At 48.4% G+C, this 23376-nt stretch overlaps 1 protein-coding gene across 1 annotated transcript in view; it reads right to left on the bottom strand.

Moving 5' to 3' along the window:
- SEZ6L (seizure related 6 homolog like) overlaps nucleotides 1–23376 on the bottom strand; it is a 189684-nt gene that overhangs the window by 56246 nt on the left and 110062 nt on the right. The window contains exons 3-10 of the mRNA XM_038576092.1: nucleotides 15492–16205; nucleotides 14106–14239; nucleotides 11479–11671; nucleotides 9341–9526; nucleotides 4750–4915; nucleotides 2615–2781; nucleotides 2015–2209; nucleotides 398–536 (exon numbers count right to left, since the gene is read on the bottom strand). Of these exons, the coding sequence (XP_038432020.1) occupies nucleotides 398–536; nucleotides 2015–2209; nucleotides 2615–2781; nucleotides 4750–4915; nucleotides 9341–9526; nucleotides 11479–11671; nucleotides 14106–14239; nucleotides 15492–16205 (1894 nt within the window). The remainder of the gene's footprint in view (nucleotides 1–397; nucleotides 537–2014; nucleotides 2210–2614; nucleotides 2782–4749; nucleotides 4916–9340; nucleotides 9527–11478; nucleotides 11672–14105; nucleotides 14240–15491; nucleotides 16206–23376) is intronic.

Below are 23376 nucleotides of genomic sequence, written 5' to 3'. Positions count from 1 at the left end.
TTTCAGATATATCCACTCCAACTCATTCGTTAGTTCTGAACTTCAGCATCGGATCCTCAGAGAAGGCTTTTCTGACCTTCCCCTTTGTATCAAACCCCCATTATAGGATCTCATAGCACCATTCACTTATCCTTACACTGTTCACCAAGGTTACAGTATGTCACTGTGGATGCATTTCTACCTTTAATGCCTGCTTCCTCCGCAGACCAAATTGCCTGGAGGCAAGGGGACTGTGTCTTTGTGTGCATGATGTTTCTCCCACTGCTGGGACTCCAGCTCTTTGCACAGCCCCTGACACATAGTGGATGCTTCATTTACCCTGGCTGAAAGAACAAAGCAGGAGCAATCGCTTCCCCAATGGGGCTGGACTGGAGGTCCACCCGTCATGAACACTCACAACTGGATATCTAAGAAGATCCGTTTCTCCTCCCCTACGTGAATCTTCCAGATACAGTCTTCACCTTCCACGTACGGCTCTGGCCAGTTTGGGGACAGCACCACCCCAGCCACGGCAGAGAGCTCCCCACCACACATGGCTGTAGAAGACAGAGACAGACAGAGGCGGGCACGGGTTATTCATGAGGAAGCCAGTGCAGCGTGGCGGGTAAGAGCGTGGGCTATGACGTAGGACAGGCACGGCTCGCTGTGTACTGGGAACAGGTGCCTGCCCCTCAGGCGGTCCGTGCCTATGTGTGTGGGATGATCACATTAGGGCTGGCCGCCTGCCTCCTTTAGCTGAGGGCTGGCGAAGGGGGGGGGGGGGCTAAGGGCGCTACAGTTCTCTCAGGATCAAGGACAGAGCTCAATGTTCTGGGTGATTCTGCAGCAGCCCCATGCTGGGGCAGGGTGGAGTAGTGGCTAATAGATGCTACGCTGCATTGAGGTGGACCTGAGTTCTAGTCTTGCCTCTGCCCCAACAGACTCGGCGGCGGCAAGGCATGCAATCTTGGGAGTCTCAGTTTCCTCCCTCTGTGAAGCTGCAGTAACAGCGCCATTGACTCCGTTGGGGTTTTCTGGAGCTTAATTGAGCTCATGGGTGTCAAATGTAGCCTAGCACCTGGCACAAGGTAAGGTGAACATTACTGCCAAGGAGCCCAGCTCTGACCTGGAAGTAGGGATGTGGCTGTGCCTGGTGCCTGGCTCTTTAAATTCCACCCTGTTTACTGTTTTGGAAAGTTCTCAGTGTGGCAGAGGCCAAAGCACCAATGAATTCCGCTCTGTTAAACCAGCACATTTAATACAGGGATCAATCCCTCACCAGGACGAAGCTGTGATTTCACGCCAACCGCCATCCAGGTGGTGGCTGCCAGGAGCCAGGGATCTCTCCATCACACCACATGCTCCACACGCATCCAGGCTCGATGTGGCACTGAGTATGCGGAAAGAGGCAAGGCAGGGCAGGGCCCCGGGGAGCTCATGGAGATGAGGGCTCCACCCAGCCAATGCTGTCCCGAGGGGCTCAGACCAGAGGTCTCTGAGAACAGAGACCCGAGTTCCATTTCCACCTCTGCCAGTTACCCTCAGTCTGTTCTTAGGATCACTTCACAGCTTCAGGTCCCTCACCTGTACATGGGGTCAGTACTACGTACTTCGCAGGGTCATAGTGAGGATTAAATAAGATAAGGCACATGCAGCCCTTGGCAACTATTATTGACATCATCACTATTATTAATTAAACTTAGGACTGCCATGTGCGGTTGGCTGGGTTGCACGATGCACAAAAGTACATAGCAAGGGGGTACAGAGGAGCTGAAATCCATGCAGAGATCTTTTCACTAAGTTATGTACTAAGGGGTCTGTGCTTGGAGGAAGGGGCATCTTTAAAAATTTATCAATTTTGTAATTTGGACATGCAGCAAATCTGACCCAAAGGATAGTGAGCCCTGGAAAGGGTTCTAATGCTAAAATTGGTGTGTAAATTTGTGACATACTCTAAACCGGGCCCTTGGCCTTTTCATCTGAGGGGGTGGAGGTCCCTGAGGTGCCATGCGAGAAGGGCAATGGGGCCACTCACCTCTGCACAGGGGCTCTGTGTCATTCCAGTATGGGTCCCGCACATTGATGCACTCGATAATGGCTGGACCCTGCTCCAGAGAGTGGCCGGGATCACAGGTAAACTCCACTATGGTTCCAATGTTATAGGTTGGGTCGGATGTGGTGAAATTCCCATTCTGAATGTAGGGCTCATAACAGTGGCCTTTCTCAAAGGCTAGGTTGGGGATACAAAATAGGGACAGCAGCTCAGATGAGGCAGGGGCTCCTGACAGTCCTCAATGTCAGAGGATGGGTCCCCTCTTGCTATTTAGGGAAGCCCCAAGGAAAATGGGCCCCAGACCCCAGGTTCTAATTCCAGCTGACATGCTGAGGGCACTTGGACCATTCACATCGCTTTTTGGGAACTCATTATTTTCATCTCGAGAATGGGAATACAAACCTCTGCCCTCCCAACCCTGCAGAGTCTGCCTTTGGAAGTCAAAGGGTCAGTCTGGCCTCTGGATCTCCCTCACCCTTAGCAGGTCAAATTTCTAGTCCCCAGGACCCAGCTCAGCTCCGTCATGCTTTCTCTGTGCCCACACCATCACCCAGGATGGGGGAGGCCCCTGGGGATCCTCACCCTCGAACCGGATGTTGAAGGCTGAGGTTGCTCGCGCCTGGTCGGAAGTGAACTCAATGCGGATGCTGTTGCCCTCGCTCAGCAGACCCTCAAAGGGGACACTCTCGGTTTGGAGGGAGTCATAGAGAAGAGCAGACTTATTGATCAGGCCACTGTAGACCATCATCCTGGCGGGTAAGGGTGGGGGGAAGGATAGGAGGATCACTGACACACAGCAACAGCAGGAGGCGTGTGCCATGAACACCGCCTCTGGAGCCTTACTCCCAGATGCAGATCCCGACTTTGCCCGTGACTTGCCCAGACAAGCCTTATGCAACTTGTTTCCTTTTCTTGTAGAATGCTTGTCCTAGACTCACGGATGGGTTCTGAAGTCGTAGGAAAAATGATGTGTGTGATGTAATGAACCAGACTAATTAATGGATACTAATTATTATTAGTAACTGGGAAGACGAGATTAACGGGCTGAAAGAGTAGTAGTCAGACAACCTGAGTCCCAACTCTGTAACCTTCTGAGCTGTGTGACTTTGGGCAAGGACACTTCACACCACTGTGCCTCTGTTTCTTCATCTATAAAAAGGATGAAATTATACCCACCTACATCAGAGTGTGAGAACTAGATAGAGGCCATGTGCATAACATGCAAAGGATGGAGGAGGTATACGAGTCAAATTTATTAAGCATTTGGCCCCTAAAAGGCTCTGTCTTTCAGTCTGATATTGTAAGAGCACAGTGTGTGGAGTCAGGAGTCCTGATTTTCTCTTCCCAATTCTCTTCCCAAGTCTCAGCACACCTTGGGCCTCAGTTTCTACAGCTATGAAAGGAGGGATCATCATTTTTACTGTTTACATTTTACATCATTTTAAATTTTAGGTATTCATTTTTACTGTTATTAAAACCATTTGATACCTGACTCCTTGCTAGTCTTGGTATTTTTAAAGAAAGTATGCAAAAACGGGGAAAGAAGCGGTATATAGATTAGATACATTTCTTTTATGGAGTCATAAACAGGCATTTTTAATCCTCTGAGGGTTTTTTTTTTTTTTTTTTACTGGGACTCATAAAAAGGGTTTATCTTATGCTGCCCAGATGAATTTCTAATATTACCAAAATATATAAATGTTGAAGCCATGGTTTGTTCATTTTTCCATGTGTCCACTGTGGCTAGGATGAGGACAGGGCTGCCTTCCCACACAAAGTCTCTGAGAATCAGTTAGTTCAACCAGCTCAAAGTGTGGCAGACAGTGCTGGGGAGTTAGTGTGTCCAGGAGCATCCCATCCAATGATAGATGGGTGGTGGTGGTGGATAAGTACCCCAGATCCCACCCCCTCCAAAAGGACCGCTCTGAGTCATACTCAATACAGTTTCCCAGAGGCCTCCGGTGGACAGAACCCCAGCTGCTCCCCACAGTCACCTGCTCACTAACGCACACCGTGTTGATTCCTTTCCCTTTCCAACCCAATGTCCCATGCCTCTACCTGTGCTTCCTAGGATTTGCTCCCAAATGAGTGACTTTCCCTAACATCCTTGTCCCCATGTCTGTTTTTAAGAGAATACACCCTAAGGCAGCAGGTCTAGTTTTCTAGAACATTCGAAGAATATTCTAGCATAAAGCCATAGAATATGAAAACTTTAAGGGATTCTATGTGTATTACTTAGAGTCTACAGACATGCTCTTGCTTAGGTATTGCCTTGCAACGTCTCCCTAGTTCCTTCATGGGTACAAGTCTAGTGTTTCCACTTCAATTTCCTATTGAACAGGAAATCAAGTCTTGCTACTTCTCTCTGGTTCTCCATGGAGCTTAGTACATGACTGGGCACAGAGCAGGTGCTCAGCAAATACTCCCTCCTTGTTAACTGCAAGAAGGGGCATGCAGGAGAAACAATGAGGTGGTGCAACACGGGGATCTGGATTCCCCTATCCTACCGTGTGACCTGGGGTGAGTCCCTTTCCCTCTCTATGTCTGAGTTTCCTTACCTGTAAAAGGAGGAGATTGGAGCTGATGGTGTCTAATACCTTGCCAACTTCCTCAGCCCTTCCTTTCTTGACCTCAATGAGCCATTTCCAGACTCCAGGTCCCCAGCCACACACTCTGGGAAGGAAGGAGGCTGCTGGGGTAAGTCCTCAGGGGCTTACCTGTCCTTGTCATGCAGTGACAGCCTCTCAAAATGTAAGTGCAGCTTCTGGCTCTCCGGAGCTTCGATTGTCCACACACAGAACTGGCTCCCATTGGCGTTTCCTGGGTAACTTGGGGAGAGGACCCGGCCGATGGTGGCGTTGTGCACAGCCCCTCCACAAGGGGCTGGGGGTGGAAATGGGGGGGTTATCATGAGAGGAGACACAGAGAAAGAGATTCCCACCCCAACCCCTTGGTGGGGGGCAATAGGATGGGAAGAGGGAGACATGATAAAGGCCTCTTGTCTTGGACGAGGTTCATTCTATTTTATCGGAAACCTCATTCCCTGGCTGGAACCACCCACCTGTGTGTTCCATGATAGAGAACAACCATGATTTAAGGATTCTTTCATCGTGCTGGCTGTGCCCTGATTCTTCACTATAAGATGGTAATCAAAGACATAAATAGTCCTCAAAAGTAGAAATACACTTTTAGTATTTAGTAAGCACTAAAAATGCAGACTCACTAATAATAAATGAAAAGCGAATCTAGATTGTATTCTATTTTCATCCACCTGACCAGTCAAGGCAAAAAGCAGCCATAACTTGCCAGATGGGGAAGGTGGTGGGAAATGGGTGCTCTCAGTCATAACTGGTTAGAATGCAAATTGCTATGACCTTTCAGGAGAGCAATTTGGAGAAATATCTAGAAAATATGTTCCCAAACTCTGACCTAGTCATTAAAGTTCTGGGAATTTACACTAAAAAGAAGATTTGGAGATTTTCACCAAGATTTATGAATGAGGGTGTTCACCACGGACGTGCTTCTAAGAGCAAAAAAAAGAGAAGCAACATGTTTGTCCACTCACAGCTGTTCGGTGAAATAAATGCACTTCGTTCATCTGCTATTAAAAATCACGTTCTTGAAGATTACTTGCCACTATAGAAAAGTGCTCCCTATATTTTAAGTGGGGAAAATAAACCAAGTCACAAAATGGTCCTGCCATACCTATTTCAATGAGTTATTTGCAAAAAATCTATTGAGACCATAAATATAAAAGTGATTTGCTTCTATCTTTACACTTTTGAATTTCTTTTTTTTTAAATTTTTTTATTTATTTATTTATGATAGTCACATAGAGAGAGAGAGAGAGAGAGAGAGAGAGGCAGAGACACAGGCAGAGGGAGAAGCAGGCTCCATGCACCGGGAGCCTGACGTGGGATTCGATCCGGGGTTTCCAGGATCGCGCCCTGGGCCAAAGGCAGGCGCCAAACCGCTGCGCCACCCAGGGATCCCTTTTTTTTTTTTTTAAATTTTTTTTTAAAATTTATTTATGATAGTCACATAGAGAGAGAGAGAGAGAGGCAGAGACACAGGCAGAGGGAGAAGCACACTTTTGAATTTCTTGAAAAAATTTTTTTACCAGAGCATTTATTACTTCTATCATAAAAAATCTAATAAAGAGATATTAAGAAAATGATTTGTGAACTGAAAGGAGATAGACAAATGTGAGGAATTATTTTTAGGAGATACTTGGATCTCATTAAATGTTTGTTGAATGACTACATAACTAATAAAGACTTGCTAGGGGTGAAAAAGATAGCTAGCTCTCTGCTGTGCTCCGGATTCTGCTGATTTACAGCAAAGATGTTGCCAAGAAGCCCCCTCCCCATCCCCCAACACCCATACTTCTTTCAGAACCATGAACAGAGGTCTGTGTGTGTGTGTGTGTGTGTGTGTCTGTGTGCCTTTCTCTATCTCTCTCCCAACCCCCTTCTTGTCCTAAAGAGGAGGTTTAAATCCGCCTGTACCACTCACCTGCTACTGACTAGAACAAGTCACAGAAACTCTGTGAACCTCGAGTTCACTATAAAAGGGTGATAATGATTCCACGCAGCTTACAGGGCTGTGGTGAGAAATCAATGAAATGACGCATATAGGGAACTTGGCACCCTCCTTGGCACAGTACAAGTGCTCAAAACATAGCCAGCATTGTTGTCCTATGGCTCCAGAGCTGAGGAGACCGAGGACACCGTCCCTGGTGGGGGGCACTGGCCACCTGTCCTCTCCAAGCTGCTGCTCATCTGCTGCCTCTCTGCTCCCCTTCCTCGCCTTATTAAGCCAAGTGATGGCTCTGTTTGGCTTCAATTTGCCAGCCGTGGCTCCCCATCCATCTTTCTTAGCACAAATTGAGGCTTAATTCCTCTCTGATTTCACACATAGATAAAAATTAACGTGAAAGAGGCACAGAGACCAACTGCCCTATGGTTTGGATTTTTCCCTTTTGTTAAAAGCAAAGAAGAAAAATTCTGAAGGGCCTTAGGGGAACAATACTGCAACAATCAAATCTCAGAATGTGTCATCAGGCCTCATTTGCTTTTGGATTCCATTGACTGAATGCCTGGAGGAAGGAATAATTTATTATTATTCCCAGTATTCTCCTTGTATGTGGCTTGTGCCCTGGCACATAGTAGGTGCTCAGTTATTACAAGCACTCTATGCTGTCCTGACCACCATCAGAACTTCTGAGAATCTAATAGGGTTTTGCTCTCTTGATAGCTAAGTATGGTTAAGGTTATGCCTAGCAGTACAGGGACCGTGGGGTATAACCTAGAGCTTCTCAATCTATAACATGTACATAAATCACACAGGGGCATATTAAAATGTAGATTCTGATTCACTTGGTCATGTAGGGGGCCCAGGATTATGCATTTGAATAATCTCACTGGTCTGTAGACCATGCTTTGAGAAAAACGGCTCAGGAGAGAAGAGCTCTGGACTTGTTTCAATTTGTTGGGTGACTTTGGGCAAGTGGCTTCAACTCGATAAGCCTTTGTTCCTTATCTGTAAAATGGAGGTAATGGTTCTCATCAAGTAGGATTGCTGTGAAGGGGGGCCCTGGGTGGCTCTGCGGTGAGTGTCTGCCTTTGGCTCAGATTGTGATCCCAGAATCCTGGGATCGAGTCCTGCATTGAGGTCCCTGCATGGAGTCTGCTTCTCTCTCTGCTTGTGTCTCTGCCCCTGTCTCTGTGTCTCTCATGAGTAAAAAAAAAAAAAAAAAAAAAAAAAAAAAAAAAAGGATTGCTGTGAACACCTATGGCAGCCCTGGCAGTGTCCCAGGATTTGTTAACTGGGTTCAAAATGTGGCAGCAGGCTCACCAAAAGCACAGAAGAGTGTGAAGCACTCTTCACAAAAAAGAAAAATAGATAAATTACACTTTGTCAAAATGAAAAGCTTTTCTGCATTGGAGGACACTATCAAGAAGTAAAGAAACATGGGTTGCCTGGGTGGCTCAGTTGGTTGAGCGCTCGACTCTTGGTTTTGGGTTTAGGTCATGATCTCAGGGTCTCAGGGTCCTGGGATGGAGCCCTGAGTCAGGTTCTGTGCTCACTGTGGAGCCTGCTTGAGACATTCTCTCCCTCTGCCTCTCCCCCTGCTCATGCACATGCGTGCTCTCTCTCTAAAATAAATTAATTAATTTAAAAAAATTAAGTGTAAAAACAACCCACTGATTGGGGTAAGATATTTGCAAATCATATCTCTGATAAGGATCTAATATCCAGAATATATAAAGAACTCTTACAAGTCAACAATAAAAAGACAAATAACAAATTAAAGAAAAAAAAGCAGGCAAAGCACTTGAATAGATGCTTCTCTTAGAAGATCTACAAATGGCCAAGAAGCACAGGAAAGCTGCTCAGCGCCATTAGCCATCAGAGAAATGCAAATCAAAACCACAACGAGAAAGCGTCTCACCCACCACCACGGCTAGAATCATAGAAAGAAAATGTGCAAAATAATAAGTGCTGGTGAGGATGTGGAGAAATTGGAACTGTCCTACATGGCAGGTAGGAAAGCCAAATGGTGCAGCCTCTAGGGAAAACAGTTTGACGGTTCCTTAAAAAGCTAAACAGAGAATTACCCTATGACCCAGTGATTCCACTCCTGAGTATGGACCCAGGAGAAATGAAAACATACGTCCCCACAAAAACTGGTACAAAAGTGTTCACAGCAGCATTATTCTTAATTGCCAAAAAGGGGGAAAAACTCTAGCGTCCACCAATGAATAAACGGATAAAATGGGGGCACAGCTGCACAATGGCATATTGCTCAGTCATAAAAAGGAACAAAATACTGACCCAATGCTATGACATGAATGAATTTTGGATACACATGATCCTGAGTGAAAGAAGCCAGTTACAAAAGACCATGTATCGTTTGATCCCATTTACACGAAATGTCCAGAATAGGCAAATCTGTCTATACAGGAAGCATGTTGGTGGCTGCCAAGGGTTGTGGGGGAGGGGAAAATGGGGAGTGAGTGCAAGTGGGTGCAAGGTTTCCTTTTGGGGGTGATGAAGATGTTCTGAAACTACAGAGTGGTGATGGTTGCATGACACTGCAGATGTGCTAAATGTCACTAATGTTAATTTTAGGTTATGTGTATTTTTTCACAGACTAAAGATTTCAATGACAGTTGTCATCCGTCTTGGGGGCGATCTTCTCCCCTGGGCTGAGTGCCTATCCCTAAGGTCAGTCTAATGACCTGGGGTTGGTCTCTCTCCTGTGAGTGGACTATCCGTGTCTGATCCGGTGAGGTTGGAGTGTACCTGAACAGATGGGCTCCTGGCTGCTCCAGTGGGGCTTGGAGGCATTAATGCAAGTCAGCGTCTTGGCACCCTGGAGCTCATAACCCAGGTGGCAGTGGAAGTGGGCCACCCCACCCGAGTGCAGGTCCATCACTGTGACATCCCCATAGTCGGGCCGGCGGGGAAAATTGCAGCTCAGCATGAAGGCTGGAAGAAACGTAAAGGCGGACAGTCATCCCTCAGGAGCGGGGAGAGGAAGAACGTGACCCACATCCCGGGAGCCAATTTGTGCTGAGGAGAAAAGATGAGGCCCCTGGGGACTCCAGAGTGCTGGAGGTGGTATTTTTGTGACTCTCGTTGATCATATGATGCTGAGACTGTCAGATTGGCACTTTTTCTGGGCTCCAAGGTCCCCATCCTGCCTAACCAGAGACCACAGGTTTGGGGTGAAAAAAACGAGTTCCCCATACCTCATGTGAGCCTCTCTCCACGTGGACACAGAATGGCCTTCTCCTTGGGCACAGGAGGGGCAGGATGACCCAGGTAGATTTAATCCTACCAGTTTGAACATCTCCAGTTTGTTAAAAATGCACACTCTTGGACTGGAGCTAGGACAAGCAGCTCTTCAGGAAATGCCAAAGGATAGGACAGCTTGAAAATAATGTCCTGGTGCATACAGGCTTGGCCTTTGGAGGAGACCAATGTGGGTTTATGTTCTTCCTCTATCACTTCGAAACTATGTGACCTCGAGAAAGGGACACAGTGCCCTGAACTTGGCTCTCCTCATCTTTCCAGTGGAGTCGACAATTGTCTCTACCTCACCGATGGCAGTAAGGATTAAATAGGAAATGCCAAGGAAGAGCCTCCTTAGCCCAATATCTAGTTGGGAGCGGCAGAATGCTCTAGGTGGCCATGCTGAGCTCCTCAATTTTCCCAAGAAGATGGGAAATCCATACTAGCTGGACCTTTGGACTGCATGGTCTGACCACCCCCACTGCATAAGGTATCAGTAATCCCAGAATGCATGGGAGGATTACATCCAACCCAAGGGCCCGACAAGCTGTTTTTTTAACCCCCATTCTGTAAGGGACAAAGACAGTAGCAAGTGGTCTTGGTATTGGAAGGTGGTAATGAAACAGGTCCTCTCAGACACTCATCCGCCTGTTTCAGAGACATCCAAGGGGGAAAGTTGCAAGTGAACTGGTTTCCCAGATGTTCGGCCAGTTGGATGCCAACGTGCATGGTGCCAAATATCCAGATGTGTGAGGGTGGACTCCACTTTCTATGCAGATATCTGGCAGGTGCACAGGGGGTGCTCCTGGCTCAGGGAAGTAAGCTGAGGTCCTGGGAAGGACTAGGGGGGTGGGGAGGTTGGATGTGAGGGGGAGAGAGAGAAAGCCAGCCAGAAGGAAGGGAGTAGGGAGGGAGGGAAAGAAGAGAGGGAAAAGAAGAAGTCAAAGAGACAAGAAAAGAGGGAGGGACAGAGAAGGAGGAGGAAGGAAGTGAGAGCAAAGAGCAATAAAGCAAGAGAGGAGTCTCAAACAGACAAAAAGGAAAGCAAGAAACATTGCAGAAGAAATGGGAGAGAGCAGGACCCCTGGGTGGGGGGGCTGAGGCTCTTTACCAGAAGTCCATGGACTCCCCCGGGATTCATTTATGGAATTCAGGAGCCATGGACCCGAATGGGAAAACGTGGCTTGCTGGTTTCCATTTACCTTTAACGGAACTGTGCTATTTCCTTCAATCACATATGTAGGCAACAGAACGTGACATCGTCACCAAGAGGAATCACAGATATTTTCATATCATAGTAGATATCTTGACATATTTCTTATGTTCTTCAGTACTTTTAAATTACAGCAATTATCAGAACTGCTGGGGGGGAGATTATTATTTAATGCACTAATAAAAAGAGCACACAGGTTATGGTATCACAGATTAAAACAATATTTTGACAACTGTAATTCAATCTGCCTGGTTTCCTTTTTAATTGTCTAGGTTTTGTTTTGTGCTTTTAAACACATTATTCTGAGAAGGGATCCAGAGGTTTTACCAAACTGTCGGAGGGCTCCCTGACACAAAGTTTGAGAATGCTTGGCTCCAGGGGGAAACTGAGGCAGACAGCTTATTAGACCTCATTAGCCTTTGTGCGAGCTTACCCTGGTAGTGCAGCTGGAAGGTCCCGAGGGCATCGTCCTGGAAGGTCCGGAAGTAGACAGAGATGGTGTTGGTGGGACTTCGGATAACCTGTCCCTCTACTAGGAGAGTCTGGTTGGCCAGAACAGTCAGGGTGGGACCGTCCACCCCGCGGATGGAGAGCAGCTCGCCGTCAGACAGGTTCACGCTCTTCACCTGGGGATGGGGGTGGGCAGACAGAGAGAAACTCTGAGTTGTGTTTGAGACCGGGCCCTTCCAGGCCGTGCGGCTCCCAGGGCAGCACCCCTAGCGGACCCCGGTATTGCCAGCACAGCAGTCCTCAGCCAGCCCCTGGTCAAGGGGACAGATGGGCTCCCTTGGAAACCTCTGCAGCCCTGGAAACATCTAGGCTCCCCTCATCTCCCCAAAGGCTGAGGGACCAGAGCGAACCCAAGCTGCAAGACAGACGTAGGTACTGCAAAAATCTGTAAGTGTCCATGGAGGAGTCCTGTGAGAGAGCCTCCTGTACCCTGACAGCTGAGGTACACTCTCCTAGAGATGGGGGAGGGGAGGAAGGGCTTGATCAGTTTGTGCCTGAGGCCCAAACTCCAAGAGGACAGAACGAGGCATCCCACCAGAATGTAAGCTCCATGAAGGTAGGCATTTTTCCTCCATTCGTCCTGTGTCCCCAGTGCCCAGAATAGTGTTTGGCACATAGCAGGTGCTCAATAAATATTTATGTAGGTTGAAATCATTCTTCCTCTTTCTGTAAGAACTGGCAAGGGGAAGTGGGGGACTCATTTCCAGGGCATTCTCAGGGCCACTCTCATGCTATAAAACAGTAGCTCTAATTGCAGAACTTCCACAAGGAACTGTGTACTTGATTTTCCAAGCCCATTTTCTAGGTTTGGAGGAGAAAGAGGGGGAGCACTTTAGTTGTGCATAAAGATATGCAAATGAAATAGGGCTGAGTGGGGCCCTTTGTCAGTTCCCAGTGGCCTGTTTGGGTTTTCATGCCTCTTCTAGTGGCCTCGCCCATGAGCACTTCCTCTTTGGGATCATATACTCTTTGATGAACTCCTACTCATTCACCAAAGCCCCAAAGAAATTGCTCTTCTCCATGAGACCTTCCCTGACTACCAAGGAGCTTGCCCATCTCTCCAACGTGATGCTACAACATCCCCTATAAACACCCACTAGAGACCTTTTCACATGGCATCCTAATGTCTTCCAAGTGTGTCTGTCTCAATCATAAGGGGAGGTACTGCATCACTTTGCACACCACCATATCCTCCAGTGTAAACAGCCGTGACTGGTACCAGCAGGTGCTCAGTGAAGGAGTTCCATGCCCGGTAAAGAGCTTCATATGGTGTTAGACACAGGGTGGAAGGAAACGGTGCAGCGAGTGCTGGCTTCAGATGAACTACAACTTTCCTCCAGTTTATTTTCATTCCACGAATGCTAACGAAATACCTACTATGTGCCCCACACTGTGCTGAGCTCTGGGGGCTGCAAAGACCACAGGTTCTGCTGCCAAGGGGCTTACCCTTTATGGGAAAAAACTTCCCTAAAGTTCTGGTTAGGTCACAACCAACCCAGCTCAAAAACTTTTGATGGCTCTTTATTGTCCATTAGAAAAAGGTACATATCCAGACCTCTAACCCTGGCCTGGAAGGACCTGCCACCACGTGGTGCCACCTTTCTTTTCCAACTATACTCCCCCGCCTCTCCTGGGGGGCAGTAAACTGGACTGCTCCCCACTCCCAGGCACCCACCCTCCTTGTTCTATTTTTTAAAAATGGGGGTGGGGGAGTCAGTTGAGGAAGGAACTAGGTTGAGGGTAATTGGTAACATAACTGAGCTAGGCTCTGGCTGGCTGTTCTCTGTGCACTGTCATATTTATACCACCCTGAAAATGTGTAAAGTCGTAGCATTATCATCTCTATTTTACTGATGGGGAGACTGAGGCTCAGGGAGGTAAAATCCTTTCTTCAGAGGCACACAGGTTTCACTGGTAGAGCTGGGACTTAAACCCGGATGTCTGAGCTCTATGCCACTCTTGTTTTTCCATTCGTAGTTTACAGGCAAAGGTCTATGAATTATATGAGCTGGTGGGGCTTGCGCACGTGAGTACGTGCATGTGTGTGTGTGTGTACGTGTGTGTGTGTGTGTGTGGTGCTCGGTATAAGAGGGCTTTCCGGGATCCCTGGGTGGTGCAGCGGTTTAGCGCCTGCCTCTGGCTCGGGGCGCGATCCTGGAGGCCCGGGATCGAATCCCATGTCGGGCTCCTGGTGCATGGAGCCTGCTTCTCCCTCTGCCTGTGTCTCTGCCTCTCTCTCTCCCTCTCTCTGTGACTATCATAAATAAATAAAAATTAAAAATTAAAAAAAAATAAGAGGGCTTTCCTTCTGAGTATAATGCCCCATGCTTTATTAGCAGATCCTCTTCTTCCATGTACGCCAAGCTATTTCAGCTGTGCCCTGAGTTGGGAACTCCTATGCATTCAACAAAGCCCAGCTCCAGTTGCCCTGCTTAGGTCAAAGAAGGCACCAATTTGGTTAGGATGATAGCAGTAAGCCTGAGTCATACAACCCTTCAGAGACTTCCTGCTGGAAGAGGCAGGCACTGTAGAGCACCCTTCTGCAGTTACCTGGAGCTCCACACCGTAGCCAGTGTAGACTGTCACGTTGTACGTACACTCCAGGAAGCTGTTGAGGGGCAGTGGTGGGTAGTCGCTGGAGTCGATGTACCCTTCAGGATCGGAGAAGCTCACGCTGCAGGGAGCTGGAGGAAGCGCTTTAATTAGGACACAGAGGACAGCTCCGATGTCATGTCTCAGGATGGGCTGCAGGGTGGCACCAGGCCCCTGAGACCCCTGTATTCTCATGTCCCCGGCCCTCCCATTGCTGGTAACAATGGTTTTTCAGTTCCAGAACCAACCTGATAGTCAAAACTGCAATAGCTGACCCAGAATGATTACTTACTGCATACCGCTAGGCACCATTCTAACCCATGCATGGGGCCGACCCCCATCATCCTTGGGGGGCCGGAAATTTCACCCCCATTTTAGAGATACTTAAACCAAAACTCGGAGGGAGCCAGTGTCTGGGCGAAGCTCACACAGAGGGAGCAGGATTCAAACCCAGAGCTTACACTTTTTAGAGAGAGACCACGATGCTTTGGTCCAGAATACACCTATGATCAACAGCTGGTGTCTGTCTTCTCTGAAGGCAGGAAAGAAGACAGAATTAAGACTAGAACACAGAAGTGCATTTTATCAAGTCTGAAGGAGTCCATGTAATGGTCAAAGTAAAAGCACTTTGAGGGGTGCCTGCTGGCGCCGTGGTTGGGCGTCAGACTCTTGGTTTTGGTTTGGGGGTGGTGGTCTGGGGTCTTAAGATCAGCCCAGCCACAGGCTCCCTGCTCAGTGGGGAGTCTGCTTGACATTCTCTCTCCCCAGACGCCTGGGTGGCTCAGTGGTTGAGGGTCTGTCTTCTGCTCAGGTCATGATCCCGGGATCCTGGGATCAAGTCCTGCCTCGGGCTCCCCATGGGGAGCCTGCTTCTCCCTCTTCCTATATCTCTGTCTCTCTATGTATGTCTCTCATGAATAAATAAGTAAAATCTTAAAAAAAAAAAAGATTTCCTCTCTCCCATTCCCTCTGCCCCTCCTCACATGTGTGCACTCTCTCTTTCTCCCTCTTGAAAAATAAATAAACCTTTAAAAACAGCACTTTGAAAAAGCTAGGGCTTTTGGGCAGGTTAAAGGATTCTATTCCAAGTTGAAAAGGGTTTGAATCCCACTCGTTAGATGTGCAGCCTTGGGCAAATTGCTTGATTTCTCTGAGTCTCAGTTGTTTCATCTTTAAAATGGGGATATTAATTCCGAGCCACAGGTCAAGCTCACAGTCAGTGCTTAATAGGTGGTAAGTGATGGTGGGGCCTGGACCTGCCTGGCCCCCCTCCTGCCATTCCTTGCACATAATGGGTGCCCCATGGTTGCAGCAGGAGGACTGGGGGGTCTGGGGGCTGCATACCTGGGGCCTGCTCAGTCGTGATGACCGTGGTGGTGATGATGGTGGATGTCGTGGTCTCCTGGCTCTCCTCTGAGGCCGAGCCGGTCAGTTCATTCTCGCCTTTGTCCATCAAGGTCATGGGACTGGCATCCTCGGGGGAAGCGTCGGTGGCATCATCAGGCATGGCAGGCTCCCCGGGGTCCGGTCTCTGGGGGAGCGTGTGGGCCACATAGGGCTGCGAGGTGAAGGGGGAGATCTGCAGGGGTGCGGGCGTTGTGGGGACTGCACCTGCCTTCCGGTCCAGCCAGAGGGGCTCCTCGGAGGCGGCGGGCTCGGGGTCCCCCGGGGGGCGAGGCTTCTCGGTGGCAGAGGAGAGGAGCCCCAGGCCTGAGGACACAGGCAGGGACACCGCCCTCTGGACGGCTGCTGTGGCCGTGGCTTTGGGCCGCAGCTGTTTCCTGGCTGAGTTCACCTGCTTGAGTGAGGGCAGCTTCTTCCCGGAGGGGAGGGCACGCTTGGTGGTGGCCTCCTCGGGCAGCAGCGTGGACAGGGCAGCCGAGGGGGCTGCCCCGTCCAGCCTCGGCTCTCGAGGATCTTCCCCCGACTGTGCCGGATTCGGAGGGGCCGTGGTCAATCTCTCTTCCAGGCTCTCTTTGCTCAGACTGCTGCTCCCCAGTGCTCCTGAGGGCAGAAGGGAAGCACCCGAAGGGCCAGCATCTCCTTCCCGGGGCACATCTGGGGAAGAGGGAAAAAGACACCTGTTAGCTTGGGGCCAGGGGTGGGGGGTTAGGTCCTCCACTTCCTGACTCAGGGGCCTAAGAAGGCACCCAAAGCTTGCCAAGAGGTCAGGACAGATATGGGGGCTGCCTTCTTGTCTCTCTCCTGACCCTCTCTCCCTCTGGTTCTCTCTCTCCTGCTCCCTTCCTGTCTTCTTTTTGCTGACCATGGAGCCTCATGGTTGATCCTGCCAAGGCCCCAGCTAAGCATTACGGTCACAGAAATCAAGTCCACAAGAGTCTCGAGTGCCAGTTGTATATGTACCGGAAGGCATAATAGGAAAGGAGAAATAATCATATTTAGTGCATTAGATGCTTAGAAAGAGAGAAGCTTTGCATGCTAACAGGGCAGAGACAATAGGCCTCTAACCCAGTCTGTGTGGCAGGACCACCATGCACAGTTGGGCAGGCTGTTCATTGCACAAGCATGTCCCACAAAGGCTTGGGGGGGGGGTTGTAACAAGCCCACACTCTTTTCTCCAAGCTGTGTACCCTGGCTCAGGGCTATATTGTCCTAGGGTTGGGACAGGGGGCACTTTTTTTTTTATTATTAAATAATTAAAAATTGACCTTGTGGGTGACATAGAAAGATTTGAAGATTCAGAATCATGAGATAGGTTCAGGGCAGAGGGATTCAGGAAGAGCATGGAGGCCAGGCTGAGGGGAGCACAAAGGAGGAATACGAGGGGGAGCAGGTGGAGGGTGATTAGAGAGAAAGCTGGTGCGGTAGAGAGGTCGCAGGGCCAAGCCTTGGTGGGCTAACTGTGATTTATTTTTGTCTTGAATGTAAACCCACCTAGTAATTTTATTTCATTATTATTTTTTAAGATTCTATTTATTTATTCATGAGAGACACACAGAGAGAGGCAGAGACATAGGCAGAGGGAGAAGCAGGCTCCCTTCAGGGAGCCCGATGTGGGACTTGATCCCAGGACCCCGGGATTATGACCTGAGCCGAAGGCAGATGCTCAACCACTGAGCCACCCAGGTGCCCCTCACCTCGTAATTTTAAACAAGGGCTGGCCCCAGGAGCTGTTTGGCAGACTCATGTCTGAAATCAATTGCATTCACTTGACTTCTGTCAATTTCAAGCTGGCAAGTGGCTTTGACCTCCTCGAGCCTCAGTTTCCCTAGCTGTCAAATGGGGCTATGGCTCCCCGTTGCGCAGGATCGTCATTGCTCAGTAGGTGTGTGTAAAGTATGCCTGCAGACGGGTACCTCCGGGTGCCTCACGTACGGTGAGCGCCCAGCACATGCCAGCTGCTGTCTCTGTCTTTGCGGCTGTCATTGCATTCGCACCCTTCAGTGGGAAACCGGAGCGGTCCGAGCATCCCTGATGATGATCTCCAGATAGAGAGGAATTACATCCTGGGATAGAAGCCCTGGGACTGATAGCTGTCCTTGTCGATTTTCTGCAGACAGACACTCACTCAGCCACAGTCTCCAGGGCTCTTCAGTCCTGTCATTTAAATTTATTTCCACCGCCGTTGGAAAGGCTCATTTACTTTCACGGAGTCGGCGGCAGTGGCTTAATCTATATAGACTGCAACAGTTTGCAACTGGCATCGACAAATGTTCCTGTTGTGTCACATTGATTACCAGCCAGGCGTGCGTTCCAGGCTCGGGGTTGTGCCAGGGCAGGAAGGGGCCTGGGGAGGACGGGGCATGTGTACATGTCCCGAAGGCAGATCAAGGTCATTCAGGGGCCAAGCAGGTTTCCTGGCCCAAGGTGGGAAGCATCAAGGCTTCAGAGTTAGACTCGGATTCGAATCCTGCCTTCGACATTCTCCAGCTACATGAGCCTGGGCAAATCCATTGAGCTTCTTCTGTGTAACAGAGGTACCCCGTCGACCTCACAGGATCAGATCAGACGTGGGTCTGCTTGATAGCTGTGCTTTTTGTGTTCACTGTCGCTTTTATTAAATGATTGATGCCGACCATCTCTGTAGACTGTGCAGTGCGAAAAAAGTGAAGGAGCAGAAAGAGAAGGGGACACCTGGCTCCCGACGCCTGCGGTGGTTCGATGTGCAGAGCTTGGATCACCAGGGGTTGGGGGACCCAGATGGTGCTCCTGCCTTGGCCACTACCCTCTAGCATAACTGTGTGGGTTTCATCTTCTCTCCATCTTCTCTGTCTGTGTCAAATGGGCAGCCACACTGGGTCACACTAGTCAGGTCTTGCAGCTCAGACTCTTGGTCTGCAGAGTGATCAGGTAATTGGCAATTATTCTTCGAGCCTTTTGTTAATCTGGCTAGAGAGGGCAGAGTGAGTGCTTCGATCCTGACGCTGGCTTGGGAGTTTTGTTGGGTCCCCTGGCTATATTAGTTTCTGCCAGTTCTTTGGCAAAAATGTCCCCTTGATCACGAGTGAGGGAGGTAAGGGAGGAGGAGTGAGGACAAATGGAAGAAAGCACGTCAGTGTGCCTCTGGCCATAATAATAGCAGTATTTATGACATTTCAGTTGGGATTGCTTTGTTGAGTGCTGCATATATGCCGGGCATGTGTTAAATGCTTTTTACCCATGACCTCATTTTATTTTTTTCTTGGCTTTTTAAGGGAAAAATTATTCCTATTTTACAGATGAGCAAAGTGAGGCTATGAGATGCTAAGTTAACCTTCCAAGGTCACACAGCAGAGCTGGGTTTCCAACCTCGGTTTTCCTGATGCCAAAGACCATGCTGGCAGCCCTGTTAAGACTGGGGGTATTGTTATCACTGAGCCTCTCCTCCTCAGCTTGAAGCAGGTGTCCTCCTCCAAAGACTACCCTTCAACCCTCAGTTTTTTGCTTCGCTGCTGGGTGGGCTATTGTGTTCTTCAAATTCACCCACACGATGCCCTTCACCCCTCCATGAGTTCCTTGTTAAAATATGCATTTATAAGTCTCCCCTGCCAGACCCAAGACATCTAGATCTCCAGGGGTGGAGCTTGAAAGTGGAGCCAAAAGCCCCTCTGGTGACTCTTATCCTCAGAGTTATCAGAAAAGCTCAGTCTGGGGGCACCTAGGTGGCTCAGTGGTTGAGCATCTGTCCTTCAGCTTGGGTCATGATTCTTGGGTCCCGGGATTGAGTCCTGCATCAGGCTCCTCACAGGGAGCCTGCTTCTCCCTCTACCTGTGTCTCTGCCTCTCTCTCTACATCTCTCATGAATAAATAAATAAAATTTAAAAAAAGAAAAAAAAGCTCGGTCTGGAACCTGTGACCTCGCCTGTGCCGGACTTTCTACACCTTCCTTGTTAGTTTTGCCTTCAAAGTGTTATAAGTTGGAGGCAGCAGGACCCCAGGTGTAGGTTAGGGCCACAGGTGATGACTCTTTCCAAGGCCTGTGATCTCCTCTGGCCACCCCATCACATCTAGGTCCAAACAAGCCCACGGGAGAAGGAGGGTCCATAATCAGCTTCCTCCCACAGACTCTGCCCTCAGCTCTGGGGTCCCCATGGTAAAACTGATGCTAACCATGGCAGCAATTAGGCCTTTTAGGAAGTAAATCTGGCTGGGCTGAGTCAGCTCCTTCTCACCGAAAACCTAACTGCTAAGGGGATTTGGTATCCACTAGGTAAATTTCTCTCCCCGGCCCAAGGCGGCCTCCTCCTCCGGGCTCCCACGGTGGGATCTGGATGGTTGGCTCCAAACTCAAGGCCATGTTCAACACAGATGAGTGTCCGGCTGTGGTCTGCAATGTATGCAGCCTGAAGGTCTCCTTCTCAGGCAGGATGTTCCAGGGGAGCGGAACGCAAAACCAGGTCCCAGCAGGACCTAGTCAAAGTTGGATCCCAGGGCCTTCGAGATCCACAGACTTACTCACTCTCTCCACCAGGCTGGTGTTTCCCGGGGCCCCAGTGACCACTAGATTAAACTAACTGTTCTTTCTCAGACCGCTTACAAATTTCACTCATCCCAGTCACATCTGGCTGATTCTTCCTCTATCGTGTGCATTCAATGTCCCAATCCAGTGCTGCCCTTCAATTAACGGGCGACGGCTTTGGGCGCCGACTTTCTCTGTTGGTTGATACTCAGGATGAGAGAGTCAACTCTCTAGGGTTCGGTCCCTGCACTCTAGGAAGACAGACACACCTGATAACCGAATACGGATATTGAACAGAAGCGACAGAGCTTTCAGCAAATACAGAAGAGGCTGATCTCCCCATCTCCAGATGGAGTGAAGCACACTGAAGACCCCTGAGCATTTGTTCTGCCATCAAAGAAGAGGAGGGAGGGAGGCCTGGTGACTCAGTGGTTGAGCGTCTGCCTTTGGCTCAGGTCATGATCCCAGGGTCCTGGGATCGAGTCCCACATCCATCTCCCTGCAGGGAGCTTGCTTCTCCCTCTGCCTGTGTCTCTGCTTCTCCTTCTGTGTCTCTCATGAATAAATAAATAAGATCTTAAGAAAAAAAAGATAGGGAGGGAGCACCTCTCTCTTTCTCCCTCTCTAACTTTGATGAGAGAGACGGCGAGATTAGAATGAGAAGTATCCCCATTAAAGTCGAAAATGCACAATGCGCTCTGGAGCTGAGGGTTTGTGTCACAGATGCCCGGCAGCAGCAGAGTGGCGACAGCCTCTCACAGCGCGCGGCACAGGCACAGAGTGATGGGGCGGGAAGCGCAGGAAACCACAGCTGGGGAATGCGTCTGCTATAATGTGCAGTGAAAAGAGCAAGATGTAAAATTCTATGGTGTGTATGAAAACGACTGGAACAACCAACTGAAACAAATTGTAAGGCAGGGCTGGTTTTTTTGTTTGTTTGTTTGGTTTTATTTTAAACTATACCAGACTTCACTTTTTAAAAAAATTTTTTAAATTAAATAAAAAAAATTAAGTATAACTGACATACATTCTTCTCTTTGTTTCAGGTGTATCACATCTTTTTTTTTTGTATCACATCTTAATAATTCTACGCCTTCCTCAGTGCTCAGTGTGATAAATGTAGTCACTGTAATTTGTTACTATATATATTTATTTTACATATATACTATATACATACTATGTACTATATGCTATATATACATGCCAATATATATGTATGTGTGTATATATATAAATATATATATTTTTTAAACAGAGAGAGTGCAGGGGGAAGGGGCAGAGGCAGAGGGAGAGAGAGAACCTTCAGCAGCTTCCACACCCAGCTTGAGGCCCAACGTAGGACTTGATCCCTCGACCCTGAGATCATGACCTGAGCCAAAATCAAGAGTCAGACTTCACCATCCAGGCTCCGTTACAATATGACTGTAGGAATGGCACAAATTGGTGGCTCTGGTTACCTCTCTAGGTGGCATGGGTTTTCTTCCTTCTACTTTTTGGTATTTTCCAAAATGTGTCTAATAAATATTTAGTACTATTGTAAGTGAAAGAAAAATTTATGAAAAGAGCTGGGTTTAACGCTGTCCTTAGCACCTAGTGGTGGAGAGGCCGAGGGGAAGCAGACACACATTTGCTATCACAGAAGTACTCCATTCACTGAGTCATGGAGCTCTTTTGGGTCTCCAGGCAGGGATGATGATAATTCTTCCCTCATTGGACTGCTTACAGTGAGGACTTTGAGGAAGCAGGGCTGGCTGGTGCATCAGTTGATGTATTTTTGGTAAAGAGTACTATAAAAACGTTGGTAACTAGTCTAATCATCATTAATAATATCTGATTCAGTTGGTTTCTTGCACCTTCACATTCCTCAAGAAGAAATTGCCCAACAGGGACAAAATCAATAATTAAATATCACATCTTAAAGATTCAAAGGCTCCTAGAATTCATGGTTATAAACTGATCAGACTGGGGACTTGAGGTACAGAGGGGAAATAGGTTGCTAAGGGTCACCTGGTGTGTTATAAACAGTAAGAAGACAAGGCTAATTGGGGCTTGAAAAAAAAAACCACACCAGAGCACATCAAACACAATAAAAAAAAAAACAAAACCAGGAACATCTGGACTGCCCCAAAGAATGTTGGTTATCCTATGCCATCTGTGTCTTTCTTTGTTGGGGGAAGAAGGGGTTGCCCTGTGAATGGTAGGATATTAAACAGCATCCCTGGCTTCTATTCACTTGGTACCAGTAGCAACCGCCACCCCCGCCCCTACTTGTGACAATCAAAAATGATTCCAGACATTGTCAAATGTCCCACCAGTGAGGACAAAATTGCCTCTGATCAAGGACCACTGGCACTGCCCACAGAACTGAGAGGACCTTCCCTCTCATTCCTGGAGCTCATTGGCTTTGTTTGACTCGTATTGTTGACTTTTAGGGTAGAGAAGATCTTAGCCTAATTCTCCTCTTCCAAATTAAGTTGAATTGAGTGAGGGCTGGGTTTCCTTCTCCTACTCACATTGATCATTCATTCATACATTCAGTGAGCACCTCGTATGTGCCTACACTGGGCCAGGCAACAGGCGCTGTCACTGAAAGGTCCACCTGGGGAACAAACATTTGGAACCGCTGAACACAACTCATTCCTTACAGCCGGGGAGGACCCAGCTCTCGTGGGTTACTCAGTCCTGCAGGAACAAGGATGCTCTGGTAGATTCATGGTGCTGATCTCACCTGGACTTCGAGCAGATTTTCTGGGGCAGAGAGGGCAGAGGCGGGTGGTGGGTGGGCTTGGGGGTAGTGGGGTTTCGTCTACTGCCTTAACGGCAGCCCTGTAACTGTGTGCCAGCATGCACAATACTGATACTCAGATGGTGATTTACACTCCAAAAACCGTATTGCCAGTTGTCATCTCATTCCCCCATGTAAACCATTCCGTCAGATTGGCATTTTCTTTTTCCCATTTTATAGATTAAAAATAAAAAATCAAGGTTCCGAGAGAGGAAGTGACTTGTCTCAGATTGAGGAGCAAACTGGGGTAGTAAGATATTTTCTGACATTGCTTCCTGGGCTCATTCCTCTTTCCCACACCCTAGAATATTTTTTCCCTCTAAATTAATTTTAAAATTAATTTAAAGAATAGGGGTGTCTGGGTGGCTCAGTCAGTCACGCATCTGCCTTTGGCTCAGGTCATGATCTCAAGGTCCTGGGATTGAGTCTTGCATTAGTGGGGAGCCTGATTTTCCTTCTCCCTTTGCTGCTCCCTCTGCTTGTGCTCTCTCACTCTCTTTCAAATAAATGATCAAAATCTTTAAAAGAAAAAAAAATCTTTAAA

The sequence above is a fragment of the Canis lupus genome, chromosome 26 (assembly GCF_011100685.1).
Source record: "Canis lupus familiaris isolate Mischka breed German Shepherd chromosome 26, alternate assembly UU_Cfam_GSD_1.0, whole genome shotgun sequence".
NCBI classification, from domain to species: Eukaryota; Metazoa; Chordata; class Mammalia; order Carnivora; family Canidae; genus Canis; species Canis lupus.
This window is presented reverse-complemented; position numbering and strand designations above follow the sequence as displayed.